The 26,957-nt window shown below is 39.4% G+C and overlaps 1 protein-coding gene across 4 annotated transcripts in view; it reads right to left on the bottom strand.

Annotated features, from left to right (window-relative positions):
- The window catches only part of TLK1 (tousled like kinase 1), a 151,425-nt gene extending 143,083 nt beyond the window's left edge, over positions 1-8,342 (bottom strand). For 2 of the 4 annotated variants that reach the window (XM_047772855.1, XM_047772854.1), the window contains exon 1: positions 7,922-8,342. In XM_047772855.1, the coding sequence (XP_047628811.1) occupies positions 7,922-8,060 (139 nt within the window). In that variant the 5' untranslated portion in view covers positions 8,061-8,342. The remainder of the gene's footprint in view (positions 1-7,921) is intronic. The other 2 variants (XM_047772856.1, XM_047772857.1) reach the window with 2 other exon arrangements.
- Between the last annotated feature and the right edge of the window lie 18,615 nt (positions 8,343-26,957).

The raw sequence follows: 26,957 nt of genomic DNA on the forward strand, positions 1-26,957 counted from the left end.
ATAAAAAGAAAAAAAAAAAAAAAAAACCTACTTGTATAAAATGAGCCAGATTAGGCTCCAAACCTCTTTTCTCTGCCATAATGAATACTAGTAAAACTCAACATCAGCCAGTAAAGATCTCAATTTTGTTCAGAGGCTCATGCACCAAGTTAAAAGCCTACACAATAAGGGAACTACTCCTATATGGACAGTATAAAATTCTTCATACAAATTCTAGTGTTTATTTGTTATTACTGTGGGGAGCTTATGAGGCCAAAATCTTAAGGTAAATGGCACTCCAATTTAGATTATTAAACATGAAAGTAAGATTTTCCATTAGTACATTTCTAATATTTTCCATGAAATGTTAAGATTTACACAGCTGGTACAGTTTTCTAAGTTGGTTTTGGATTTTTCAGTTTTTTTCTATCCTCACACATGTAAAACTCATGCAAAAAGCCAACAAAAGTTTAGCAGTAAACTGAGCCTAAAAGATTGATTAGGAAATTAAAATTTGTTAAGAAAAAACTAAGAAATTATCCAAAACCAAACTTCCGTATCTTAGGCAATACACTGCACTGTTCAAACAGATTTAGTTCAAAACTCAGCCCCATACACACTACTATATATAAAGTAGGTACGGAGTTCCCGCTGTGGCTCACCAGTAACAAATCCGATCAGTATCCACAAGGATGTCAGTTTGATCCCTGGCCCCGCTCAGTGGGTTAAGGATCCCGAATTGCTGCGAGCTGCTGTGTAGGTCTCAGATGTGGCTCAGAACCGGTGTTGCTGTGGCGTAGGCCAGCACCTGCAGATTAGACCCCTAGACCTACCATATGCAGTGGGTGTGGCCCTAAAAAAAGGGACAGTAAATAAATAAGTAAAGTAGGCAGACAACAAGGACCTACTACATAGCACAGGGAACTATATTTAATATCTTATAATAGCCTTTAAAGAAAAAGAATCTGAAAAAAATATACATATATGTAAGTATATGTAAGTATACGTGTGTTTGTGTATATATATATATATATCTGAATTACTTTGCTGTATATTTGAAATTAACACAGCACTGTAAATTAACTATACTTCAATTTTGTTTAATTGTAAAAAAAAAAAAAAAAAACCCTCAGAAGTTCCCATAGTGGCTCAGCGGAAACTAATCTGACTAGTATCCGTGAAGACACAGGTTCAATCCCTGGCCTCGCTCAGTGGGTTAAGGATCCAGAGTTCCTGTGAGCTGTGGTATATAGGTCGCAGGTGCAGCTCAGATCCCAAGTCGCTGTGGCTGTGGCGTAGACTGGCAGCTGTAGCTCCGATTCAATGCCTAGCCTGGGAACCTCCACATGCCGCACACACATGCAGCCCTAAAAAAAACAAAAACAAAACAAAACAAAACCCTCAGCTCTGACATTTACTACTCTGTGTTACACTGGGAAAGTTTACTTCTCAGTGCTTTGGTTTCCTTACCTGTAAAATGAGAATGATAATTATACATACCTTACAGAACTATGAGAATTGACCTAACATGTACAAACAATAAAATCTAGTTATTATTGTTACTGTTATCCATTATCGCTCTCTAAAATATAACTTGCCTATGAATTACTAAAATAATTCTTCCTGGGTCTGAAATATGTGCATATTGAGTATCTAATCTTTTTTTTTTTTTTTTAGGGCTGCACCCGCAGAATATGGAGGTTCCCAGGCTAGGGGTCTAACTGGAGCTGGAGCTGCAGCTCCCAGCCTACACCACAGCCATAGCAACGCAAGATCCGCGCTTCGTCTGCAACCTATACCACAGCTCACAGCAACACTGGATCCTTAACCCACTGAGCGAGGCCAGGGATCAAACCCACTACCTCATGTTCCTAGTCAGATTCTTCCTGCTGCGCCACAACGGGAACTCCATATTCACTTTTTTTTTTTTAACTTTAACAGTCCTTCAATAAAACTTTTTGTTGGGTGCCAACTATAAAGGACATCCTACTAGGCACTGAGAATGTGGAAATGAACAGTCTCAATTCAAGACCTTTCTGTCAGGTAGGCAACATAAGTAAAATCATATAATAAAAGGTAGTATGACAGAGGTGCTATGAAATAGGCAATACTATAGGACATTAAGGAAAAGACACACCTAAATTGGGTGGCAAACACCCCAGAAATAATTTCTGAAGAAGAATCACCTAGTTACTTCACTTCAGAGCTCCACACTGCTATTTATAACATAAATATAACTGTTTTAGAATGTAAAAAGACAAGATCACCCAGCACACTATTTACCATGCTCATAAACTTAAAAATCTGTTGGTAATAATGAAGATGACTGTCTTCTAAAACTATAACATAACCTTGAAAAGGTCACTTTGCTTTTTCAAGATACATTTATTTCATCAATAAATAAAAGCTACAAACCTTCCTCCAATAAGTTATATTAGGACTAATGTCAAAAGGATAATATTTTTGAGCTATTAGAGACTTTTGAGAGCTTCTAATTCAACCCCCTCATTTTGCAGATTAAAAGGAGCCACAAAGTATAGTGGGAAAATCACTAAGTTGAGAGTCAAAAAACTGAATCTTGGTTCCAACTCTCTTAAGAGTAAAAGCCTAGGCAAATTATCTAAGTTTCCTCATCTGTAAATTGAGAGGTTTGAACTCAATTGCTTCCAAATTCCCTTTCAGCTCTGTATTTCTACTTGTATGAAACTCAGAGAGAGAAGCAAGTTCCCAAGGTCACCCAGCTGGTATACGGCAAAATAGGGACACCAGGATTCCAATTACAAGCAATTCTCTTTCTATTCCATTCCATAATGCTTCTACTTTGTAACACCATTCTTATAAGTTATTCTAAGATTTTTGGAAATTATAAACACCAGGAAGGATTTGCTATGCTCTGACATTAAATGACATATTCCCAGGCTCTTCTATAGAAAATGAGCTAAAAATCCAAATTCAACAAATGCATGAAGTCTCAAGCTGTGGGTAATTTAATACATTTAAGTTGCCCTCAAGAAGGTAATGGGAGTTTATCCTTAACTTCCCAGCACCTAAAATGTAAACTTTCAATCCAACTCACCGAAGAGATCCTATTCCATGTTAAACTAAAATATAAATTATTATAGGTAATGATAAATATTGCATGCATAATTCTCTTAACAAGATGAGAATTAAAATTCTTCATTTTATTTTTGTCCCGGTTATATTTAACATGCATTTTTAAATCCAAGAGAGATCAATTTAAACATTTTCCTTCATGCTTCCTCTTTGCAGACTCTCTAGCTTTAAAACCACTAGTACAGATTAAGCACATTACTTCTGAAATCACATAAACAATTACAAATAAGACTATACAGACTGTTGATAGTTTCTCTTTCAAAACTGAAAATCAGCCCCCCACAGTATTCTAAAATTCTGTGCCCAAATATATTATAACTCTACTAAACTGCATGTATCATAAGCAGCATATGATTCCCTAAAATGTCTTCAAAGTTTATTATATTTTACAGGGAATTTATCAAGATTTCAAGAAGACTGACAGCGTTGATTTCAGAAAATAAAGAAAAATCCTCAGAGGAAAAGCACAATAAAAATGCAAAATAGTAATAAAGTCAACAATAGTTTCACACTACTGACTTAAGAGAATATTCAAAAGCATTCATGGATCTCTAAGTACAGTTTAACCACACACACACAGATTTTCAAAGAATCACACATTGTTTTGCATTTTTTTAAATTGAATGGGACCTTAAGTCCCTAAATCCAACAGCACAGAAAATAAGAATCTGCAGCATTTATCTCCACCTCCCCCCCAAATTTCCCTGTAGTCTGCTTTAAATTCTTACAGCTAAATACTTGAGGAGGCATTTCTTTCCATTGCTGGCCAAGTCTAACTGTTATACAACATTACGTTCTTGTCAAAAAATTATACTTAATTCATTCTATGCCTTACTAACTTTCACCTGCTGGTCTACCTTCTAAAATAACAGGATGAATCTATTCTGTTTTTGAAATATCTGAAAACAGCTATTCTTTTTCCCTTTAACTAGTTGCTACTTTAGTCTAAACATATGGTCCACAGGTTTTTTGTGGGTCCTCAAGACACATCTGGAATACAATGTAATTCCACACTGCAAGTAATCTTAAAAAAAAAAAAAAAGCCACTTGTCAAATTTTGGTGTAATATCAAAGAATAACTTCAAAAATACTACTGAGACACTTTTTCCCCAGCTAATCTATTTGAAGTTGGATTTTCTTTACACACCTCAATCAAATATATCTTGACAGACTGAAAGAAGCAAAATTTGTCTTCTGGTAAACCAGAAATTCAAGTGATTTACAAAATTATAAAACAATGCCACTAGCTTCACTAAAGTTTTTGTTTTAGGATAGTCTTCATTTTAAAATTTGTTAACACGTAATCGGATTATTTCTAGATAAATATTTTGAAGTTATTTCATTTCAAATATCAATCAATATACATAACCCACTTGAGCAAAATCTCTTTGGAGTACCCAGTAATTTTTAAAGGAGCTATGGGGTCCTGACACCAGAAAGGCTAAAGCATGGCCTGTTTCTCAGGGGCAGATTCCCAGACCTCTTACTACTCTGGATTTCTCTCGTCTCTCTCTTGTAATACGTAAACATGCCTTTATAAAGGTGGCACCTATCACACATCTATGTATTCATGAGCTAGACTACTTAAACATACAACCTCTGGTCCAGCAGGAAATTAAAGGGCCATGTGGTACACTTAATTTTTAACATCTCCCTACAGGTATTAATCATCTGGAATCAAATACTTTAATTCTTCCATTTAAAGGCTGCAGTCGGTAAATATGGAAACAGGGAGCAACAGTTTATACCGTGATATTATCTTTTTTGACCAAACTACTTTCACTGTTTATGTAAAATTAGGTAAATTATTCATATATGGCAAGATGGAACAGAAAAGAAAAGGCAAGTCTTTTGCATAATCATTTGACTCTTAACCCATTCAAAAGTACCCATGTACTGATATGCCACAAAAAAACCCCCCAAAAATAAACAAAAAAAACCCTGCTCATCTAGCCAGGTCCTAGGCCTCAACAAACAAAACTGAACTTTATTTGTATTTGAAATTTAGTTAATTTCTTAACTTCCTACACCTTTTTCACAGAATTATTAGAAGGTAAATGGAATAGAAAATTTAGCCACAGGTTTAAAAGATCCAATGGGAAATCTAGAGCTACACATGATGAGCACCTTTCAGAGAATGTTAAGATTGAAAGAGGGAAGGAAAGCTTTGGGGACTCCAAGGGAAAAAAGTTGTCTACATTATACCATATAACTTCCTAAATTCTAATTAAACCCTAAATCTCCTAATTTAGGCTTATGAATAAGATACTTACGGCACATTTTTAAAAACTGCCCATTTCCAAAGTTTGTTGAGTTCATCACATATAACTTTGTATATGTACATACACATATATATATATATCTCTCTTTTACGTTTAAAATTTTCTATTCTACATTACATTGGCTCAAGTTTTCAAGAAACAAACTTTGTTCTCTCCTTGATACATAAAGTTCCATTAACAGTAATTAATGGTTCTTAATATCAAGCACAGGAATCAAAGCTCTCAATTTACATCAATTTATCCAACATACTAACATATATATCTGGAAAAGATGCTAAGCACTTGTTAAAATAAAAACTGGGACCCTGCTCAATACAAAATATTTCCATCTTGATACCTGGGGCTTCACATACGCAATTCCTACTAGCATTAGTGAAGTGTGAAACTATAGCTTCAAGATGAATATATAACCCTAGGGAGGATTAACAGTTTTAACATACTTCCTGGTTGGTCAAAAAAATAAATATACCTCTGTGACCATACAGGTACTTGAACATGAAGTGTAATGTCCACAGACCATGCTTTGTTACTTCATTAATAGAGGCTCACTGTCTAGGTCACATAAAAATCTATTTGTAATCCAAATTACTAGAAACTACTTCTGGTTATTTGGAAGGTCACATGAAATAATTTCAATCCCTCAAAATTTTCAAACATTAGGAAAACCGTAGAATAGTATAGAAGTTTTTTAACTAGGGCTGAAGTCACCTTGGAAACTCAAGCTAGATTGTGCAGCTCTAAAATTACTAATACTGACAATAGACGTCACAGATGAAAAATTCAACGCTGTGTCCTCAGTATCTAGTACAGCGCCTGGCTCACAGAAAATGGCTCAATAATTATTCAAGAAACGAATCAATGAAAAAAGATAGTCTTTTTAAAAAAGTCTCTCCAAGACCGTTATTTAGTATCACTCATTACACCACCACTCATAATAACACTATCATTAAGATTCTTAATGAAAGTACAGACAAAAATAAAAGCTTGCTTAAAGAACCAAGTGCTGTTTACAAAACAGATTTTAAAACATTCATTTACAAATTTTCAAGGGCAGAAAGAAAAACCACTTGGGGTACTAAATTTGAGTTAGTCAATAAATAAACTTTTATCTTCTAATATTCAGAACTCAAGGTTGGGGGTGACATGGAAAGGGGAAATGTCTGTCAATGTATTCAGCAGGCTTAATGGATGCCATAAATCAAGGCTTCCCATGAATTTTCTAGAGGAAATTCATGCCAATCTTTGAGCCTATTGTCACTTTCACACATGCTCACAGGAACAAAATGACAAAGAATGCTACGCCTGAACCACTGGATTCAAGGCACAAAACACTTGATTAACAAATGTCAAGGCTCTGAGTTGTAAATACTGACAGATATTTTCAAATAAATTAATCCCACTGACTCCAACATAAATTAAAGCCCCTGGTATCTTTAAAGATTCACCTGACTACGGACTTCCAAACGCTTTTTTGAAAATGTGGCTACAATCTCTCTGTGTGACACTAAGGGAGCGAACATCTCATTTACCAATTGCTGATAAATACCGCTAAACGTTTTACACACAAAAAAGCGTTAAATGCGATTCCACGCACATTTATTTTTCCGTCATAAATGTTTGTGCTCTTTCACATTTCATTTTATGTGGTATACTTAAAGTTAAATACAGCAAGTTGACATTTTAGTCAAAAGCACTCTGCTGTCTTACTAGCTGTGTAACTGCTACATCTGGTGGCGGCACACTGGCATGCAAGAAGCCAGAAAACTTAGAAAACAATTGTAACCGATCTGGTGCGTGTTTGCAATAACCTTTACGCAGATATTTCCCACAAAACCCTCGATCCTGTCAGAGAAGAACAGTAGCCTACTCGCTGGAGAAATAACGCACAAACACGCAGGAGGTGATGGCGAAGGAGAGAAAGTTGCAACCATCTGGAGGAGTGGGTTTAAAAGCCTGCCCACGAATCAGTCTGTCGTTTAAACTGCTCTCGGGGGCCAGGCAGGGGATCAAAGTCGGCTCTAATAATTTCAGCGCCTCTCCCCGAAAGGCAGAGACCTTGTAAGCCAAGGGGCATCCTCCAGGTCCCGGGCAGCTAAGCTCGCAGAGCGGGGACCGCCTCTAGGGGAGGAGTGCGGGAGGGAAGGGGAGGGGGCTCGAGGATGAATGCTTCACCCAGAAGGAAAACCCACCAGAGACCGGAGGCCAGGAGGTTAAGAGTACTGAATGTACGAGCAAATGGAGCAGAAAGGGGCTCGCGTCCGGGGGGAGACCTCCCACCCCAGCAGGACGGGCTCTTAAGGAACCCAGGCGAATCTGCGCGCCGCGCCTCGCCCCGTCCCCACCAGCGCGCACCCCCTACGTCCGTTTCCTCCGCCGCCCGCGAACCACCACCCACAGCCGGAGCACTATCTCCCCGAAGCCTGGCGGCCCCGCGTACACCTCGCCCCCATCCCCCACCCCAGGGTCGGGGAAAGGAGAACTGAGGGCGCGGGGGCCGGGAGCGGGAGGGGAGACCCGCGAGCGGGCGCGGGCGCGACGGCACTTACCTTCCCTGGGCCTCCCGGATGGCGGCGTGTGATTCAGCAGGGACCTGGCCGCCGCCGCCGAGCCCGGGGTTGGAGACGTGGAGAGCTGGGACCAAGATGGCGGCCCCTCCAAACTTCCACTGCTACTTTGGACACTCATCAAGCTACTTTCTGGGAACCCGACTCCCCCCCTGCGACGGCAGCAGCGGCAATAGCACCGGCACCCGCCTCCGTCATGGCGGGGGCCGCGCAGAGGGCGAGCGAGAGAACGAGGGCAGGGAGGGGAGAGTCAAGGGGATGGGGGGGAGGAAACCGAGAAGGAAGAAGGTGGGGAGGGTAGAGGTGAGGGGAGGAGAGGGGACGGGGAGGAGGAAAAGGGGGAGAAGAGAGGGAGCCGGCGGGCGCGCTGGGAAAGAGGCGGAGAGAACGAGCGCGGCGGCAGAGGCGGCGGAGGCGTCGAGGGGGCGCCCGCCTGGGCCGGGGTCGGAGCGCGGGCGGAGCGCCGGCTGCGCCGGCCGAGACTTCCGCGGGCGGAACCTGCCGGCACCTCTGCAGTGCGTCGGCCCCGGCGTCGCCCTGGTGGCGGCGGCAGCGGCGGCGGCGGGCGGTGGGTGGCGGCTGAGACGGCAGGGTAACCTCTGCATCAGTTACAGGCGGCGGCGGCGTCACGCGCCGCCTGTGCAAACACTATCGCGAGGCTCCCGCGCCTCCGGTAGCGGCGGCGGCGGCGGCCGCGGGAGCAGGCTTGGGGGAGGGACCTGCCAGGGGTTGGGGGCGGGGGGAGTAGGGAGGGAGGAGACGCGGGAGCCGGGTGCTCCTGGCGCACCCGCGGATCACTACGCGGCGCGGGAGCTGGGGGCTGGCGGACTGTCGTGCGCCGAGGCCGCTTCCCCGCGCCCGCCGGGAGAAGGCGCGCCCCGCACGCGCCCCCGCCGCGCTGCACCGGCTACCGTTCCCGCGCCCGCTCCGCTGCCACCTGACTGCCCCTCTCTCCCGCGGAAGCGCGCCTGGCTCCAGACCCACACCCAGCCTGGGGAGAAATGCTTCAGCTCTCGCTAGGCTGTCGTTTCGCAGGAGTTCGATGTGATCATTTCTCAAAATGGAACTGAAAAGTTGAGAGTTGCTTCTTTCTTGTCTCTCTGTACTGTGCAAACAAAAAAACAAAAAACCAAAAACTTGTGTATGTTTCCCTGTCTGCAGAATGGGAGTGATTACTGAATGAAAGAGCTAAGAAAATAAGTTAGGGTGGGGATGGAAGTAAAACTTTATGAATGTTTTCCAAAAAGAATCTTTATCCGCATTGTGCATTGTATGTGTGGTCTAGCAGTTCTTTGTTTAAAAACTGTAGGTGGAAAATCTACATAGAAAATTTTGATCACTGAATTCACATATTTAGGGAAACCATCCAGGGTTCATCTTCTGAAAGGTTATGTTTTCTAGAAAGTTCCAGTGCTGCTGCAAATTCCCAAAGCAAATTAGAGCATTTGCTAAAATTTATAGACTGTAACTTTCTATAGACCCACACAGAGATTGGGCATCTTATACAGAAAAGAGCAGTCTAATGGTTCAGGAAAAATACAGCAAGGTTATTGGTCTCTTTAAAAATACCAAGTTGAGTAGAACACTAAAAAGATTATGATATAAAGCAACTGTTTGAGCATGAGGAAATGGCATGATTACCAGGGGGACAAAAATGTCATTTCTATTTTTTATTTTTATGACTTTGCATTTCTCCTAGTAATGTTTTGTTCAGATAAACTATCATACTAGAATAGAACCATGGTTGTCAGTTATCTCCAGAAGTAATTTTAGTTTTCTTATGCTTCAGGTTCTTCAGTGAGTTTTTAGTCATGTACTGTTTTTCAAAGTTAAGAAGTACATCTCACAAATTAAGCAACTTTAGTGAGGTATAAGTAACGTACAATAAACTGCACATATTTTAAGTCTACAACTAGCTAAGTTTTGGTGTGTACACAACCCTGAAACCATTTCTACAATCAAGATAGTGAATATATCCATCAACCTCCAAAATTTTCTCTACTCCTTTATGGTTCCTCTTCCACTCCACCTCTCCCCAAGTCATCACAGATCTGCTTTCTATCACTTAGTTTGCATTTTCCAGAACTTTAAATAAATGGAATTGTATGGTTTGTACTCTTTGTCTGGCTTCTTTTTACTCAATATAATTATTTTGAGATTCATCAACATTGTTGTATTTATCAATAATTCATTTCTTTTTATTGCTGAGTATTCCATTGTATGATATACTCTATTCGTTCACCTGTTGATGGACAGCTGCATTGTTTCCATTTTTTGACTGTTATGAATAATACTAAGGATGGACATTTGTGTACAAGTCTTTGTGTTGACATAGGCTTTCTTTTCTCTTGGATGCATACCTAGGACCTTACCATTAGATTTTTATACGAAAGCATATGCACCATAAGGCAAGAGTTCCTATGTATTAGGTAACTATGCTCTTTTTGTATTTTATTTTATTTTTTGTCTTTTTTTTGTCTTTTTTTGTTGTTGTTGTTGTTGTTGCTATTTCTGGGGCCTCTCCCGCCGCATATGGAGTTTCCCAGGCTAGGGGTCGAATCGGAGCTGTAGCCACCGGCCTACGCCAGAGCCACAGCAACGCGGGATCCGAGCCGCGTCTGCAACCTACACCACAGCTCACGGCAACGCCAGATCCTTAACCCACTGAGCAAGGGCAGGGACCGAACCGGCAACCTCATGGTTCCTAGTCGGATTTGTTAACCACTGCGCCACGACGGGAACTCCTCTTTTTGTATTTTAAAAGAATATGTTTAGGGAGTTCTTGCTGTGGCACAGCAGAATAAAGAACTGGCATTGCCACAGCTGTGGCATAGGTCACAGCTACAGCTTGGGATTCGATCCCTGGCTCGGGAACTTCCATGTGCTGCAGGTATAGCCAAAAAAGAAAAAAAAGAGTAAGTTTAGTCAACTGATTGTAGGAAAAAGAGCACAGGACAGGAAGGAAATCAGGAGACCTGGGTACTAGTCCCAGCAGGTAACAATCTTTTCTTGATTCCAATTTTTTCATCTATGAGAAAGGTGTTAGAGTCACCAGGTGATCTCTAAAGAGCCTACCAATTCCAAGACTTTATACCGAGCTTGGCTCCTCTCAAGACTAGTAAACAAAACCCAACCAAAGAGATTTGATAGTAAGTTATCTTCCAATCCTCTCCAAAGTATCAGGTCACCTTTATACGGACCCTGGTTACATTTTACATGAACTGATCCCTTTTATTTTAAATGGTAGGTAGAAGATCACAGCAGTTACATAATCCAATTACTTCAGATTTATTTTTGTTACATGTGCTGCCTGGGAAAGAATTAAATGATCAATTCTTGCTTTCTTGCAGTTTTTGATAAAGACAGTCAACACTGACTTACAAAGAAGCAATTATCAGCAATTATCAGCTGTTTAAATAAACCATGGCTTAGCCTGAAAATGGAATGTGATGTGGCACTTAAAATCATATCTTTGGGGAGTTCCTGCTGGGATGCAGTGAGTTAAGAATCCAACTGTAGCGGCTTGGGGCGCTGTGGAGGTGAGGGTTTGGTCCCTGGCCCAGCACAATGGGTTAAAGAATCTGGTATTGCTGCAGCTGGGGCATAGGTCGCATCTATGACTGGGACTCAGTCCCTGTCCCGGGGAACTACCATATGCTGCAGTTGTAGCTATTAAAAAAAAAAAAAAATTACGTCTTTGAAGAATACTGAAAAGGATGATAAATTTTTCATGTATATTGTATGTGAAAAAGTGAATATGATCCCTATTTGTTTGTAAATATGCAAAACAAATGACTGCAAGGATGCACCCAAAAAAATGCATGGTTAACTTTGGGTTGTGAGATTACATAATTCTTTTTTCCTTTCTGCTGTTCCAAATTTTATACAATGAATCATATTTCTTAAGCAAATCAAGCATAAAAAGGGCCTGGACACAAATTGTGCAAATACATAATTTTATTAAATCATTGTGATAAATGAAAGCTTTTAAATGGTAAGTAGAGGCTCCCCTACACCTTGCACATCAGCTAGTCCATAGGCATTTAAATATTTGATAGATGAGGTGGCTGGAAAGGTACAAAAAAAGCTAGGAGAGTCCAGATTCAGCCACTCTGGAGACAGAGAGATTGCAAGAAAAGATCATTGGAAATGGGTTAGAGACAAGATTTCTGGGGGAAATATTCCCAAAGGGAAAACCAGTATGAAAACAAAGGAGTGAACTGAGCAAGTAAGAGAAGAATGCAGTAAACCTGCCTACAATGAATTGGGGAGAACGCTCTTTCTCTGAATGGAGCGCTGCGTGAGGACAGGGACTCAAGCCCATAGCATGGAGTCAAAGACTCTGTCAATGTCTGTGGATGATGGGGATCAATGAGCTAGGATACAGGTGACAAGCAGCGCAGGGGAAGAGGTTTGCAAGGGTCTCCTGATTGAAGATCATATGCAAAATGGAAGATCTAAGCCCTATCTATAGGCCAGTCATAATTTACAACTATGCTTGACTCTTTTTTTAAAAAAATACAGCACAACAATATTTTAATACACAGCCAAAATACAAAACACCGCAGTAAACTGATGGCATGAATACATGGTATATCATTTGCAATGCATGACAAATGGTTAACATCCTTAATCATAAATAAATATTTAGAAACCAGTAACACAGACATTCCAAGGGAAATGAAAAAAAAAAAGAGGAAAATGAAATAACACAAGTGACCAGGAAAGATTAAGGGCACATGAAGATGACTGAGTTGAACAATAATAGAGAAAAGCAATTTCTTTGTGATCTCATATTGCCAAAGATTAAAAATTTAATATTTGTACAGTTTTAGGAAATAAACCCTCATAAACAAACACTGGGGAACAACACTGATGAGGACCCATCTATACAGTTGAGGGAAATCTGTAGATTGGACTCAAAATAGAAATTTTGGATACCCTTAGTACTAGTAGTTCTACTTCATTGGAACTATTTCAGCAAATCAGTTGGGCAAATTATAATAATTTATAAATAAATCATATTTACTGCAAAGAAAAATCTGTAGTTAGTATACGGACCCCAAAATGACTTGCATATTAAGTTATCAATACACTCAAAAGGATGTGCAGAATTAGGAAAATAAAAGGCAAAGTAAAAACATATTTCACATTGGAGTTCCCGTCGTGGCTCAGTGGTTAAAGAATCCGACTAGGAACCATGAGGTTGTGGGTTCAATCCCTGGCCTCGCTCAGTGGGTTAAGGATCCGGCATTGCCGTGAGCTGTGGTGTAGGTCACAGACGAGGCGAGGATCTGGCATTGCTGTGGCTCTGGTGTGGGCCAGCGGCTATGGCTCTGATTAGACCCTTAGCCTGGGAACCTCCATATGCCGTGAGTATGGCCCTAGAAAAGACAAAAAAAGACACACACGAAAAAACATGCTTCACAAATTTCCATGTTCTTTGAAATCTTGAAAAAGATGGGTTTTTTTATGAATCATTGACTTTTGTCTATTTAGGTCTACTTATATACCATAGTAAAAATATTTACAAAGCATCCAATATTATAATAAATGCTTTTTATGCCTCTTAACATTTGATTCCTTCTAAATTTGAGGAAATAATAACTAAGCCCCCTTTTTCCCAAACCAATCAGAAATAAGCCCAGGGACTGGATAAAGTGTCCTTTCTTAGCACTCCCCATACAGTGTGCTGCTGGCGCCATTCCTACAGCCTGGGAATCAGATTGTACAAGTCTCTTCCCAACTCAGAGTTCAATGACATCATATTGGTAGCTTGAAATTGGCCATAGTAAGAGTATTTACAACTCCAAAGTCATCAAAAGCTACAAATCAGGGCTTCCTTACCAGCACACCACACACAGTACATAGATCATTGCCTTATTGTCCTTCATTTCCCACCTTGGCTAAAAGCCTAGGGAAGGCAAGGACCTTGTCTGTCACATTTACAGCAATAATCCCAACATCTAGCACCTGCCTAGTATATAGCTGGTGCCAATACATATTTGTTCATCCAATCAATTACCCCCATAGATGGTGAGCAAGCACTTGAGCCCCCTGATCTAATCTGCTGGTAAACCACTGGGTTGGCCATGCTAGCACAGGAAAAATAGGTCAAACACTCCCCCACCCCCTCACACTTCCACTTCATTGGCCAATGTTTGTGATTTGGTTACATTTACTGACTTTGTTGGGTTGCCAGTTGAAATATAAATTTTGCATGGGCCATACTTATAATAAAAAGCATTTGTTGTTTATGTAAAATACATATTTGACTGAGCATCCTATGTTTTTATGTGCCAAATCTGGCAACCCTAGCCTTCTTGAACTAAACAAACAAACAAACAAAATAGTTAATAAAGTATTACCTAATAAAGTTGCCAATACTATAACCTGGCAATTCCATTCCGAAGAATATATCCTAGAGGAATTCTTGCTCATGTGCACTAGAAGAAAGAACATGAATTTCCATAACTCTACTGTTTATAGCAGCCAAAAACTGGAAACCACCCAAATGTCCATCACAAGAGAATGGATAAATACAGTTATGTATATTCACACAATAGGATACTATACTACAACTTGCTCACAGGCATAATGCTGATTTAAAACAAAAAACTAAAGAAGGATGAAGTCAGTTTGATACATTTATAAAACATTCAAAACTAAACAATGTAGTGTTTAGGAATATGTATACATATATATGTGGCAAAACTGGAAAGAAGAAAGAAAAGGGAACAAGAAGTCAAAATCAGAGTAGTTACTTCTGTCAGGGAATAGGGGGGATGTGATTGATTGTGGAGGACCTGTAAGGGCTTTAAAATCATCAATAAATGCATTGCTGTTAAGCTGGGTGAGAGTGTGGAAGTATGTTTGTCTTACCCTTTTTGTTTAAACTACACATACACACATCAGATCTGCTCTCATATGTACAAAATATCACATTACAAATATTTAAGAAATGGGGTGCTCTGAGCCTTCTTATTAGAGTGAACTGAGATGCCCAGCCTATCTCCTCCTGCCTGGACTCGACCCCAGATTTGACTTCCTTCTTTGTCTCTATGTATGCACACTGAATGGAACTCTCAAGATAGCCAACATGCCGCCTCAGCCGTCTTTTTGATAGATATTTAGACAGATGACTCTGTGGCATTGGGTTATGAAGAATTCTCCTTTCACTGGGTGTGTTCTACCCGCCCTGCACACGATTCACAAAGCCTCTGCTTGAAGATTATGGTTTCCAAACCCATGCAGAGATAGTTTCAGGGTTTTGTGCATAATTGGCTAGGTTAAACTTCCTCTGCTCTCTCTAGCAGTGGAAGTGGTTTCCTTCAAGTTTGTCAACTCATGGCAGGGTGGGGCGGCTTGGTCTACACATAACAAAAACTGGAATTACTATATTCTCAAAACTGATTTTCCTGAGGTTAAAAAATTATAATATCAGGGGGTTCCCTCTGTGGTGCAGTGGGTTAAAAATCTGACTGCCGCAGCTCGGGTCGCTGCAGATGTGCAAATTCAATTCGAAGTGAGTTAAGACTGGCATTCCCTTGCCACAGCTGCAGCATAGGTCACTGCAGCAGCTAGGAGTTAATCACTGGCCCAGGAACTTCCACATGCCTCAGGTGTAGCCATAAAAGTTTTTAAAAATGTTAATTGGCTTCAGAACGATATTACCTCCCCCAAAGTGCACTAGAGGCTGTCCTCCAAGGACATGAGTATTATGAAATGTTTACAAAAACAAAGTACAACTAGCAAACTGTGCTCATAGCAGATTTTAAATCAACAATGTACCTCTTAACAAAGCACTCTACTTAGAAAAGCAATTAAGAAAACATATAAAACCAATTGTAATTTAGTGTTCCACTTCCCTCAACCTAAGTTTTACTGATTAAACTAAAATATAAATTCATCACATTAGGGGGAAGAATGAAGATTCCTAAGGCCTTACTTATGCTGGATTTTTGTTCTACAGTGTGAATTTTTTTATAGGCAAATATATTGATGTTCCTTTTCATAAAGATTGTCAAATATCCTTGATTTTTTTTTTCTTTTCTTTTTTTTTTTTTTTTTTTGACTGCCCCAACCGCATATGTAAATTCCTGGGCCAGGGATCCAGATCAAACCCCTGCCGCTGCAGTGGCAATGCTGGATCCTTACCCCACTGAGCCACAGAGGAACTCCCAAATATCCTTGATTTTTGACCATATCTTTCCAACTGTATGGTTTAAAGACTTTCAAAATCACTTACTGCTTTCCTAGCAAATAAAAAATGCTAAATCTTTCTTAAATACACAACAAAAATAATGTAAGATGTATATAACCTCATATAGATCTAGAAACTCTGAAACAATACCAAAATATCAAATATTGATGAGAATTTCTTTCCCTTCCCTTCCCCCCACCCCCCACCAAAAGTTACCAGGAAGCAAAAGGTAGGTTTATGAGATGCAAGTGATATTCTGTTCCTTAATCCAGGTGATGGTAAGAAGTGAGTGTCTAGTTTGTAAAAAATTCATCCAGCTGCATATTTACAATAAAATGTTAGAAAGAAAAAAATTTCTAGAAAAAATAACCTAGTGTTTGTGATTCTAAGTATTTATACACACAAATGCAAACACACACATGGACACATTCTAAAGGGAAAAATCTGCCATTTAATGAGAAAATGAAAGGTTTTTTTTAAAAAAAGGAAAACGTTAATATGAGGGAAAACGAATGGTGATTCTTTATGGGGAGAAGTGGAAAAAAACAGTATCTTAAAATCAATAAACAAAATGAAATTTCCAAAACTGCCACCATGAGAAAGTCCTCAAGTAAATATTTATCTACTTAACTACTGCTCACTTTGAGCACTTAATAAAGTTGTGTGGGAATGGTTTATAAGCTGTATATCCATTGGTTTTGAAAACAGTAACGGGCAGATAAGCATTCGTTTCGGGAGTTCCTTGTTGAGCCCCATCCTGGGCAAAGCAATTTGCCAGGTGCTATGGGAGTGCAGTGATAAGTCCCACATGGAACTTAGAGGTGATGATCAAAGAATGGTCCAGCAAATGACTACTATCCAAAGTAGAAAATGATACATTTTCTAGAAAAATGGGATCATTTGGAGACAGGCGAGATCACATTTGAGGCTTCCTAAATGAGGAGCAATTTTAGCTGGGCCTTGAAGTGCATCAGAGTAATCTAAATTATTATTTCCTTTTCACGATTCAAAACTCAGCCATCAGAGTCTGAATCTATTCCATACACCTAATTCTATTTTTTATTCTATCTTCAGTTTCAGATAGTCTTGAGCACCTAGTTCAATCTTCACTTTTTTCCCTCTTTTTTCTCTCTTTAGGGGCTTCACCACACTTTTCCAGTCCCTCCTAGAACTGCAGCTTGCAATCTACCATAGGCTTTTCCTTGCTCAATGGGTTGGGAAAAGACTAGGACGCTACTATCAAAAAGTAATTTTGGAGAGTTCCTGTTGTGGCATAGTGGGTTAAATGATCTGGCTTGTCACTGTGGAGGTGCCAGTTTGATCCCTGGGAGCCAGTGCACACCTCTGGCTCAGATGCCAAACTTGGCCCAGGAAGTTCCATACGCTACAAGTGTAGCTGAAAAAGAAAAAAAAAATGATTTTCCTCAAAGTCATCGGCTATGAAAGATGCAGAAAAGAAGCCTAATTAAGTCAAATAAAGCATTGACTTTATTGGTAACAAACAAAAAAACATATCAGGAACATTCTCCCATGAATTTTATACAGTTTGATAAATCATAAAATTATGAATCACTGAATCATAAAAAGAAGTCATGAATTGGAAAAGAGGGGTTGGAAAGAGATGGTAGAGATGTGCAAAATAGACTTTAGCTATAGTGTAAGCTAATATAAACACCAATAATGAGAGATGAATTAATGTTATGTCTGATAATGCTAAAAGGACTATAGTGACAATAGTTATACTGAGATTTTATTTATCATGATGTGATTTCTTTTGAAAAGTAATTTAGCAATATGAATAAAAAGTCCCTTAAAAATATATTCCTTTTTTTCTTTATTTTTGGGCCACACCCACAGCATATGGAAGTTACCAGGCCAGGGATCAAATCTGAGCTCCAGCTGTGACCTACACCACAGTGCAGCAACACTGGATCTGTTTAACCTCTGACTTTGGGCCTGGGATGGAACTGGTGCTATCACAGAGACAACAATGGATCCTTAACACACTGCACCACAGTGGAAATGCCAAAAATGTATTCCTTTTGACCTACCAATTTCATTCTGAGAATCTGTCTTAATGAAATAATCTGAAATTAAGGGAGAAAAAAATAGGAGTCCCCATTGTGGCACAGTGGGTTAAGAACCTGACTGCAATGGCTCAGGTCACTGCAGAGGCACAGGTTCTATCCCCAGGCCGTGAAGTGGGTTAAAGGATCCAGCATTGCCACAGCTACAGTATAGGTCACATCTGTGGCTTGGATTCAGTCTCTGACCCAGGAAATTTCACATGCCCTGGTTGCGGCCAAAAAAGGTGGTTTTTTTTCCCTTTTTGCATAAAGATAATTCTATTCTAATCAACATTATTTATGATAATTAAAAGTTGAAAATAACCTAAATGTATAATAATAAGGATATGGTAATAACTTATGGTTCATCTAATACGATAGTCATTATAATGATTGTGAAGATTTTATATAACCAAGACAACTGGTTTGCTTATAAAAGCATTTCAGTGAATAAAACAGCATACGAAATTTATGTATACAATATAATCTCTATTATATAAAATAGATACAGTAAAAAGATTGAAAGGAAATATATAAACATATTAACTGGTTATCTTGTTGTGGTAAAATGATGGCAGATTTTTGTTGCTGGCCTTTGTACTTTTGGGTATTGTCCAAATGTTTTATAGGAATAGCAATTACTTTATGAGAAAAAAACTATTTTTTCAAACGACTGGGTTTACTATCCCAGATTAGATTGAGGAAGACAAACAAATGGAAGGATTATAGGGGTTAGGGATAGAAAAAATCTTTGGTGCCTACTTTTCCATATTTTCCAAAGGTTATTGTTTGGTTTTTTATTGGTGCAATTAAACAAATGTAGATTTTTAAAGTATTTGTGGAAGGCTCTCAGGAACCCACTAGCAGAATCAGAGGAATGTCCGCCTTCAAAAATCACAATAGAAAATAAGAGCAAACAAAACCAAGTCTGCAGAGCAAATGACAAGACTGGACAGAAACAGCATGCACATATAAAAACAAAGGCACGAAAACATGGCAGTAGTGAGACTAAGCATGATCAGTTTAGTTATTAAATTGCAATTCCCTATTAATAGAGAAAGCCTCTCAGATTGTGTTAAAAATTAAAATCCAATACTTGGCTGCTTATTAAAAAAAATACGTTGAAATAAAATAGCACAAAAAGACTGCAAAGAAAAGGATGGGTAAAAATGTAGTAAGCAAACTGGTAATAAATGAGAAAAACATTAAGTTAAAAGAGAAGTCAAGGCAAGAAATCTTAAAGTTTATTTTAATTTAATATAAACATTAGATACCCCCAAAAGATAACTGGCAATAGACACAAACAATGCAAACAGTGGAAAATACGATTAGATAATTAAGGGAATGTGGTAGAATCACTACCTGTCTAGTTATCTGTTTTCCTTCTCCACCCTGGGCACATGGGAAAACTATGCTTCCCAGATTCCCTTTGGTGAGGTGGGCCCTTGTTATTAGATTACAGAAAACAGTACAGGAGCTGAAATTGGGTGTGTCCCATCCAGGCCAAGAATTGAAAGGAGTGCCACCATTGCACTCTCTCTATCTTTTAGCTGGGATTAAAGAGACCACATCATAATATGAAATCACATGAGGAAAGTGACCTGGATCTCCCAGTCACTGCAGGGAGACCAGCTGCCTTATAAAGTGGCCCACTGGCACTGCACTTTGCAATGAGGAAAAATAGACCCATGTTATTATAAGCCTCTGAAATTTGGTGCTTTATTTGCAACTGCAGTGTAGTCTGTCCTGTCTTAATTAAATACAATAGAGAAGTGGCAAACTGCCCAAGTAATCAAGAAATTTGAGTTAAACAATGAGGTTCCACTTTCCATGTGTTAAAGTGAATAAAAAAAAAACAAAAAACAACTTTAAAATATTGATACTCAGTGCAGTGGAGGAAAGGATAATCTTTCCAATAAATCAGGCTGTGTCAAATGGACATCCACACAGAAACATATGCATCTTAACCCCCTACCTTACACCAAATACAAAAATATACTCCAGATGGATTGCAGCTCTAAATATGAGAATAAAAAATAAAACATTTGAAAGAAAGCATAGGAAAATATCTTCATGACTTACAGGTGGACAAAGATTTCTTATACAGAACACAATATGTGCTAACCATCAGGAACAAATTTGACAGATTGAACTAAATTAAGATTAAGAATTTCTGGGGAGTTCCCGTCGTGGCGCAGTGGTTAACAAATCCGACTAGGAACCATGAGGTTGCCGGTTCGGTCCCTGCCCTTGCTCAGTGGGTTAACGATCCGGCGTTGCCGTGAGCTGTGGTGTAGGTTGCAGACGCGGCTTGGATCCCACGTTGCTGTGGCTCTGGCGTAGGCCGGTGGCTACAGCTCCGATTCGACCCCTAGCCTGGGAACCTCCATATGCCGCGGGAGCGGCCCAAGAAATAGCAAAAAGACAAAAAAAAAAAAAAAAAAGAATTTCTGGAGTTCCTATTGTGGCTCAGCTGTTAATAAACCTGACCAACTAGCATCCATGAGGATGCCGCTTCGATCCCTGGCTTCACTAAGTAGGTTAAGGATCCGGTGTTGCTGTGAGCTGTGGTGTAGGTCACAGATGCAGCTTGGATCCCACATTGCTGTGGCTGTGGTGTAGGCAGGCAACACAGCTCTGATTGGACCCCCCCAGCCTGGAAACCTCCGTAGGTGCAGCTCTAAAAAGACCAAAAAAAAAAAAAAAGAATTTCTCATCACTGAAACACGTTAAGAGAGTGAAAGCAAACAAAGTGGGAAGATATTTGCAATACATATACCTTGTAAAGGACTCATATTCAGAATATGTAAAACAACAACAACAACTGCCTACAAATCAATAAGGAAAAAAGACAAACAATAAGATAGAAAAGTGAACAAAACATTTGAACAGTTACTTTAAAAAGAGACTCTCCAAATGGCCAGAGAACATATGAAAAGATGCTAAACCTCTGTAGTTGACAAGGAAATGCAAATTAAAGCCAAATAAGATGCCACTCACCAGAAGACTACAATGAAAAAGACAAAATGTCAGTAAGCATGCGGAGCACCAGAAACTCCCATACACTGGTGGGGATAAAAAAATGTACGCTTGGAAAACAGGGCAGTAACTACCAAAGCTGAAAATATACAAATCTTATGACCTCATCAGTTTCATTCCCAAGTATATTCCCAACAGAAATACATACAGATATTCATCAAAGGACTTGTATAAGAATGTTCAGAAAGCAGCACTGTTCATAATAGCCCCAAACCAGAAACTACCCAAATATCTACCAGAACAAATCCACTGTAGAACATTCACACAATGGAATATCATACAGAATGAGAATTAATGAGAATCACGGCTACACACAGTGACAAGATGAATTGTACAAACATAATGTCAAACAAAAGAAGGCAGACATGAAAGATTGCATACTATGTGATTCCATTTATATAAAGTTCAAAAACAGGTAAAACTACCCTGTAGTATTAAAAGTCAAGACAGGTTACCTTTGGGGTATATGATGGTATATGAGATGCTAGAAGTGTTCTGTTCCTTGATTTAGGTTCAGATTACACAGCGTGTTCACTTTGAAAAGTCATCAAGATGTACACGTAGATTTATGCACTTTGGTGCATATATGTAAATGCTTCAATAAAATGTGAAATGTATATAATAAAAATATATATGTTCCACAAATACATAATACCAATTTATGGCTAGTGTCTAATTAAACTTCTATTCTCATACATTGTTGATCAAGGAGAAATTGGTAAAACCATTTTGGAAAGTAATTTGGATGTATGTGTGCAGCATACGTCAACTGTATAATACAAATATAGTCCCATTTCTGAGAATCTTTCCTAGGAAAAATCCAAAATATAGGGGAAAAACTATGAACAAAAATTTTTATCACAGAGCTAAAGTCATAACTATAGCATATTCTCTTGGTACTTTTTCATTCAGCTACAGTTTTTACTTCTCTGAAAACTCTAGTGCAATACGACAAAAGATTTTGGTATAATATGAGGTGAAAAAAGGAAATTCCATATACTCAATTATTATAAGTTATTAAAGATACAACTTGGAATAAAATGACTAGAAATGAAAACACACACCTGCCCAGTCTCAACCACACCATGAGTCAATTAGGTAATGATGCCTCTTAAATCTGTATCTCCAGCCTACATATCTCTTTTCAAACTGGTCACTACACATATTTCCTTGGATGTTTCATAGGTCCTTCAATTTCTTCCTTCTATATTTTTTATCTTGGATAGAAACTTGGCCAAGAATAAGAATAGGGATAGTTATCCACACTTGAGATCCGAGAGTCATTCTTGGTTCCCTTCACTCCACATTTCCCATACTCCTCCATCTGTTACCATTCCCTAAGTCCTCACCATCTCCTAAAGAGCCCTTTGAAGTCACCTCTATCCATCCATTCATCCATCCATCCTTCTGTCATTGCCATTACCATTTCCCACCTAGATTATTGCAAGATCTTTCTACCTAGTCTTCCTGCTTACAGCCCATTTCAGTTTGGCTGCTGTGGTTATAAATGTAATATCAAATCTGAGTTTGCTTTTCCACTTAAAAATTCATCTGTGGCTACTCATAAGTGACTGGATAAAGTTCAAACTCTCAGGCACAGCCTATGTGATTCTTTCTTATCTTGTTATCACCTGCCTGTCTTTCCAGTTTTATGCCTGGTTACTCCCTCATGGGAATCCCACACTCCTGCAACACCGAAGTTATTACAGTGACCAAACAGGTTATAGACTCTGTTTCACTTCCCTTGCCTTCTTCCAGTTCAGAATTCTCTTCCTTCTCCCCCCATGTCCCAACCTTATTTACCTGGCTCATTTTCTAAGACTCAGTTCCAGACATTCTTTGACTAGGAAAACTTCAGGGATCATATTTTTATATGGTGGCAATCATAGAACACACCCAATTTTCCATCTTGTTTCTATCGCTAACATTAAAACATGAGCAGCTTTCTAGTTTGCCAAGGTGCTCTTCCTAATTATCATTTAACATGCATTAAGTTCTCTATCTTTTCTGCTCCCACCGTGTACTGCATATAACCTTTATTACATCACTTACCATTTGTTTTGTAGTTATTTTTTTCTTTTTCTTTTTTTCGTAGTTACCTTTTTCATGTGTTCATCTCCCCCACTAGGCCCTGAATTACTTGAGGACAGAGATTTTTGTTGTTTTTATTTCTCTGTCCTCAGCACAGGGTCTTCTGCAGAGTAGGAATTCGCTATATAGAAGTGAATGAGGAGTTCCTGTCATGGCTCAGTGGTTAACGAATCCAACCAGGAACCATGAGATTGCAGGTTCTATCCCTGGCCTTTGCTCAGTGGGTTAAGGATCTGGCGTTGTGGTGCAGGTTGCAGACGCAGCTCGGATCCCACATTGCTGTGGCTGTGGTGTAGGCCGGCAGCTACATCTCTGATTAGACCCCTAGCCTGGGAACCTCCATATGCCACAGTTGTGGCCCTAGAAAATACAAATACAAATAATAATAATAATAATAACTTTTAAAAAAGTGAATGAATGATTAAATAATGGTTGTGTTAGCACAAAAGAATATGGTAATATTTTTTCCTTTTCTCAATTGCCCAAACTTTCTATGGCTACTTATTTATTTAGATTTGCTGTGTTTTTAAAAAGGGGGGGATTTAAAACACAATTTTCAGTGATATTATAATACCTTTACCATTTTACATTATTTTTGATTTACCAAACATATTACAACTCTCCATTATTTTTTCTTTTTTTCAATTGCACCTGTGGCATATGAAGTTCCCAGGCAAGGGGTTGAATAGGAGCTGCAGCTGCTGGCTTTTGCTACAGTCACAGCAATGCCAGATCCAAGACGTGTCTGTGACCTACACTGCAGCTTGTGGCAATGCCGAATCCTTAATCCACAGAGTAAGGACAGGGATAGAACCCACATCCTCACGGAGACTATGTTGGGTTCTTAACCCTCTGAGCCACAACAGGAACTTCCCAATTTTTCCTAATATGTATGTATACAATGAAGAAAGACCAGAAGAGCATTTGTTACCTTCAGCTCTATTTGTAACAACCTTCAATGTGCCTAATTAACAGTAAGCCTTCAGACCTTATCTTAATAGTGCTTCTAGTAGCATTTGACTCGGCTGGTTTCTCCATCCTCCTTGAATCTCTGTCTTTCTTTGATTTCTGGGACAGTATCCTGGCTTCCCTCCTACCTTGATGCCTTCTTTTGACCAGTCCTATTGCTGGACCCTCTGCTGCTTCTCTCATCTACTAAATTGGAACCCACCAAGGATCAATCCACAATTTCCTTCTCTCCTCTCCTACAATCAGCTACCTCACTCCCCTTGGTCCTAGTTCTCAAGCCTGGCTACACATTAAAATCACCTGAGAAGCTTATAGAACGAAATGCCAAATCCATGTCCATTTTTAAAATCAGAACCTCTGGGGGAAGAGGCAAGATTTCATAGGTTTAAAGCACCCTAAGTGATTCTAGGGGGACCAGTGTTGAGACTCATACTGAGTGGGTTTAATAACATCGCTACGTGGATTACTTGAAAATATATGTCCCCAGCCCCGACCTCTCTTTGAGCTTCAACTTCATATATCCATCTGGTTCTCAAGAACGACTCTTGGCCTGGCTAATAACCACCACATCCCAAACTAAACTCTTGATTTTTGCCCCCAAACCTATACTAATGCAGTCTTCCCATCTCTGCAAATAAATGGTCCCATCATTTAGTAGTTGCTTCCACCCAAATCCCAGGAATCACCTTTGAATCTACACTCCTCTCACTTCCCACATCCACATAATTCAGTCCTGATCTGTTGTACACTGAAGGTACTTTCCAAATCTTACCAGGGCTGCCACCCCAGCCAAGTCCATCATCATCTCTTACAGAGCTAAAGCTCTCCCTGCTTCTACTCCTGCATTCCTACCCTCCATTCTTTTTCCCTTGGGACGAGAACTTTCAGGATCTACTCTTAATAGCTCTCATATATACTATACAGCAGTGTTAAGATCACCATGTTGTGTATTACATCCCCAGTACTTATTTATCTTATAATTTGAAGTTTGTACATTTTGACCCCCTTCATCCAACTCCCCCAACCCCCATCAAAATCAGTGTATTAATATTATTATTATTATAGTTGCCTTTTAGGGCACACCTGAAGCATGTGGAAATTTCCAGGCTAGGGGTCGAATCAGAGCCACAGAAACGTGGGATCTGAGCCGGGTCTGAGACCTGCACCACAGCTCATGGCAATGCCAGATCTTTAACCCAGTGAGGCCAGGGATTGAACATGAATCCTCGTGGATATTAGTCAGGTTCTTCACCCACTGAGCCACAATGGGAATTCCTAGTTTTAAGGTAAGTATTTTTTAATACCTACTTTAAGCCAGGTACAGCATGAAGTGTTTACATGCATAATCTAGTTTGATTCTAACAATAAACGCTATGAGACAGGTACTATTATTATCCTCATTTTGCAAACGAGAAAGCTGAGGCATGGAGGGATTAGGGAGCTTGTCCAAAGTCATGCAGGTATTAAGGGAAGAAACCAGAATTGAAACCCAGGTCTGCTTGAAGCCAAACTCCATACTCTCAATGGCTCTGGACATTGCCTTTTATATATTTCCATCCCCAAAGACTATGCTTCTTAATTTCTGGATGGAATGTCATGGAACTTTCAATCATAGACTGGAGCCAAAAGCAAGTGTGCTTTTCAGCTTTTCACCCTTTTCTACTCTCTGGCCATTTTTTTTTCTTCCTTGAAGAAGAAATAAGATAAACAGCCTTCGGTGTAGACATTATGATAACAGGGGTAACAAAAACTTTAGAGCAGGCAAAACAACAGTGGAGGGATAACTCTAAGCTTGGCAATCGAAGTAACCAAGACATAGTTAAGTATTAGCTGAAATGGATTGAGGATCAGTCAGCCTTATAAGGAAAACTACAGAGAAGCTTAAGCTCTTGCTTCCTAAATAAATACAAATGAAGCTGCTATAATATATATTGCTTTTATTCTTTTTGTTAGACATTTATAGACTTATTAAACAGAAGAAATATAAGTGTGAGTTAGGCTTTGTACCACTTTTCTGGCTTGGGGTATCAATTTAACTTAACAGTATCAAAATAGTCTTAGTATTCAAGTATTATAGCCTTTTACACTGATGACTATTAAATGTTATACATACTTTTTATTGTATTGGATAATTCAGTGTATTTTCAGTGCTGTAAATTTGAATGACTCTTTCCAAGGGTCTGAGGTAGCTTGCACCTGCTCTAGTTACAGCTTTTTATAGCTTCATTTAATGATGGATTTGAAGACTATTCTAATATTTATTGTTACACCAGAATAGGTCTTATACACCCTATAAGAAGGCATGGAGTAGTAATTACCAATTGTATAAAGAAATTGGCAATGCTGCTGTGAAGACAAGCACAGTTGTAGTGGTGTGACCAATTTATTCATTTCCTTAATAACCTTCAGAGTTATAATGAGTCATCCCTGTCTCTTATTCTAAATTATAGGGCACCCTTTTATTCCCAAATCAAATGAGCATACATGATGAAATTTTTTTTTCTTTCTCGATTTCATTTCAAAGACCTAATTTTTCATAATAGGCAGTTAAGAGCATCAGAGGGACATGAGCTGGAATCCTGGTTAAGAGAAGGAAAGGTTAGAGAAGGCGTGGATTCCTCCGCTGCCCCCAACTTGTCCTGTAGATGTC

Source organism: Phacochoerus africanus, chromosome 3 (genome assembly GCF_016906955.1).
Source record: "Phacochoerus africanus isolate WHEZ1 chromosome 3, ROS_Pafr_v1, whole genome shotgun sequence".
NCBI classification, from domain to species: Eukaryota; Metazoa; Chordata; class Mammalia; order Artiodactyla; family Suidae; genus Phacochoerus; species Phacochoerus africanus.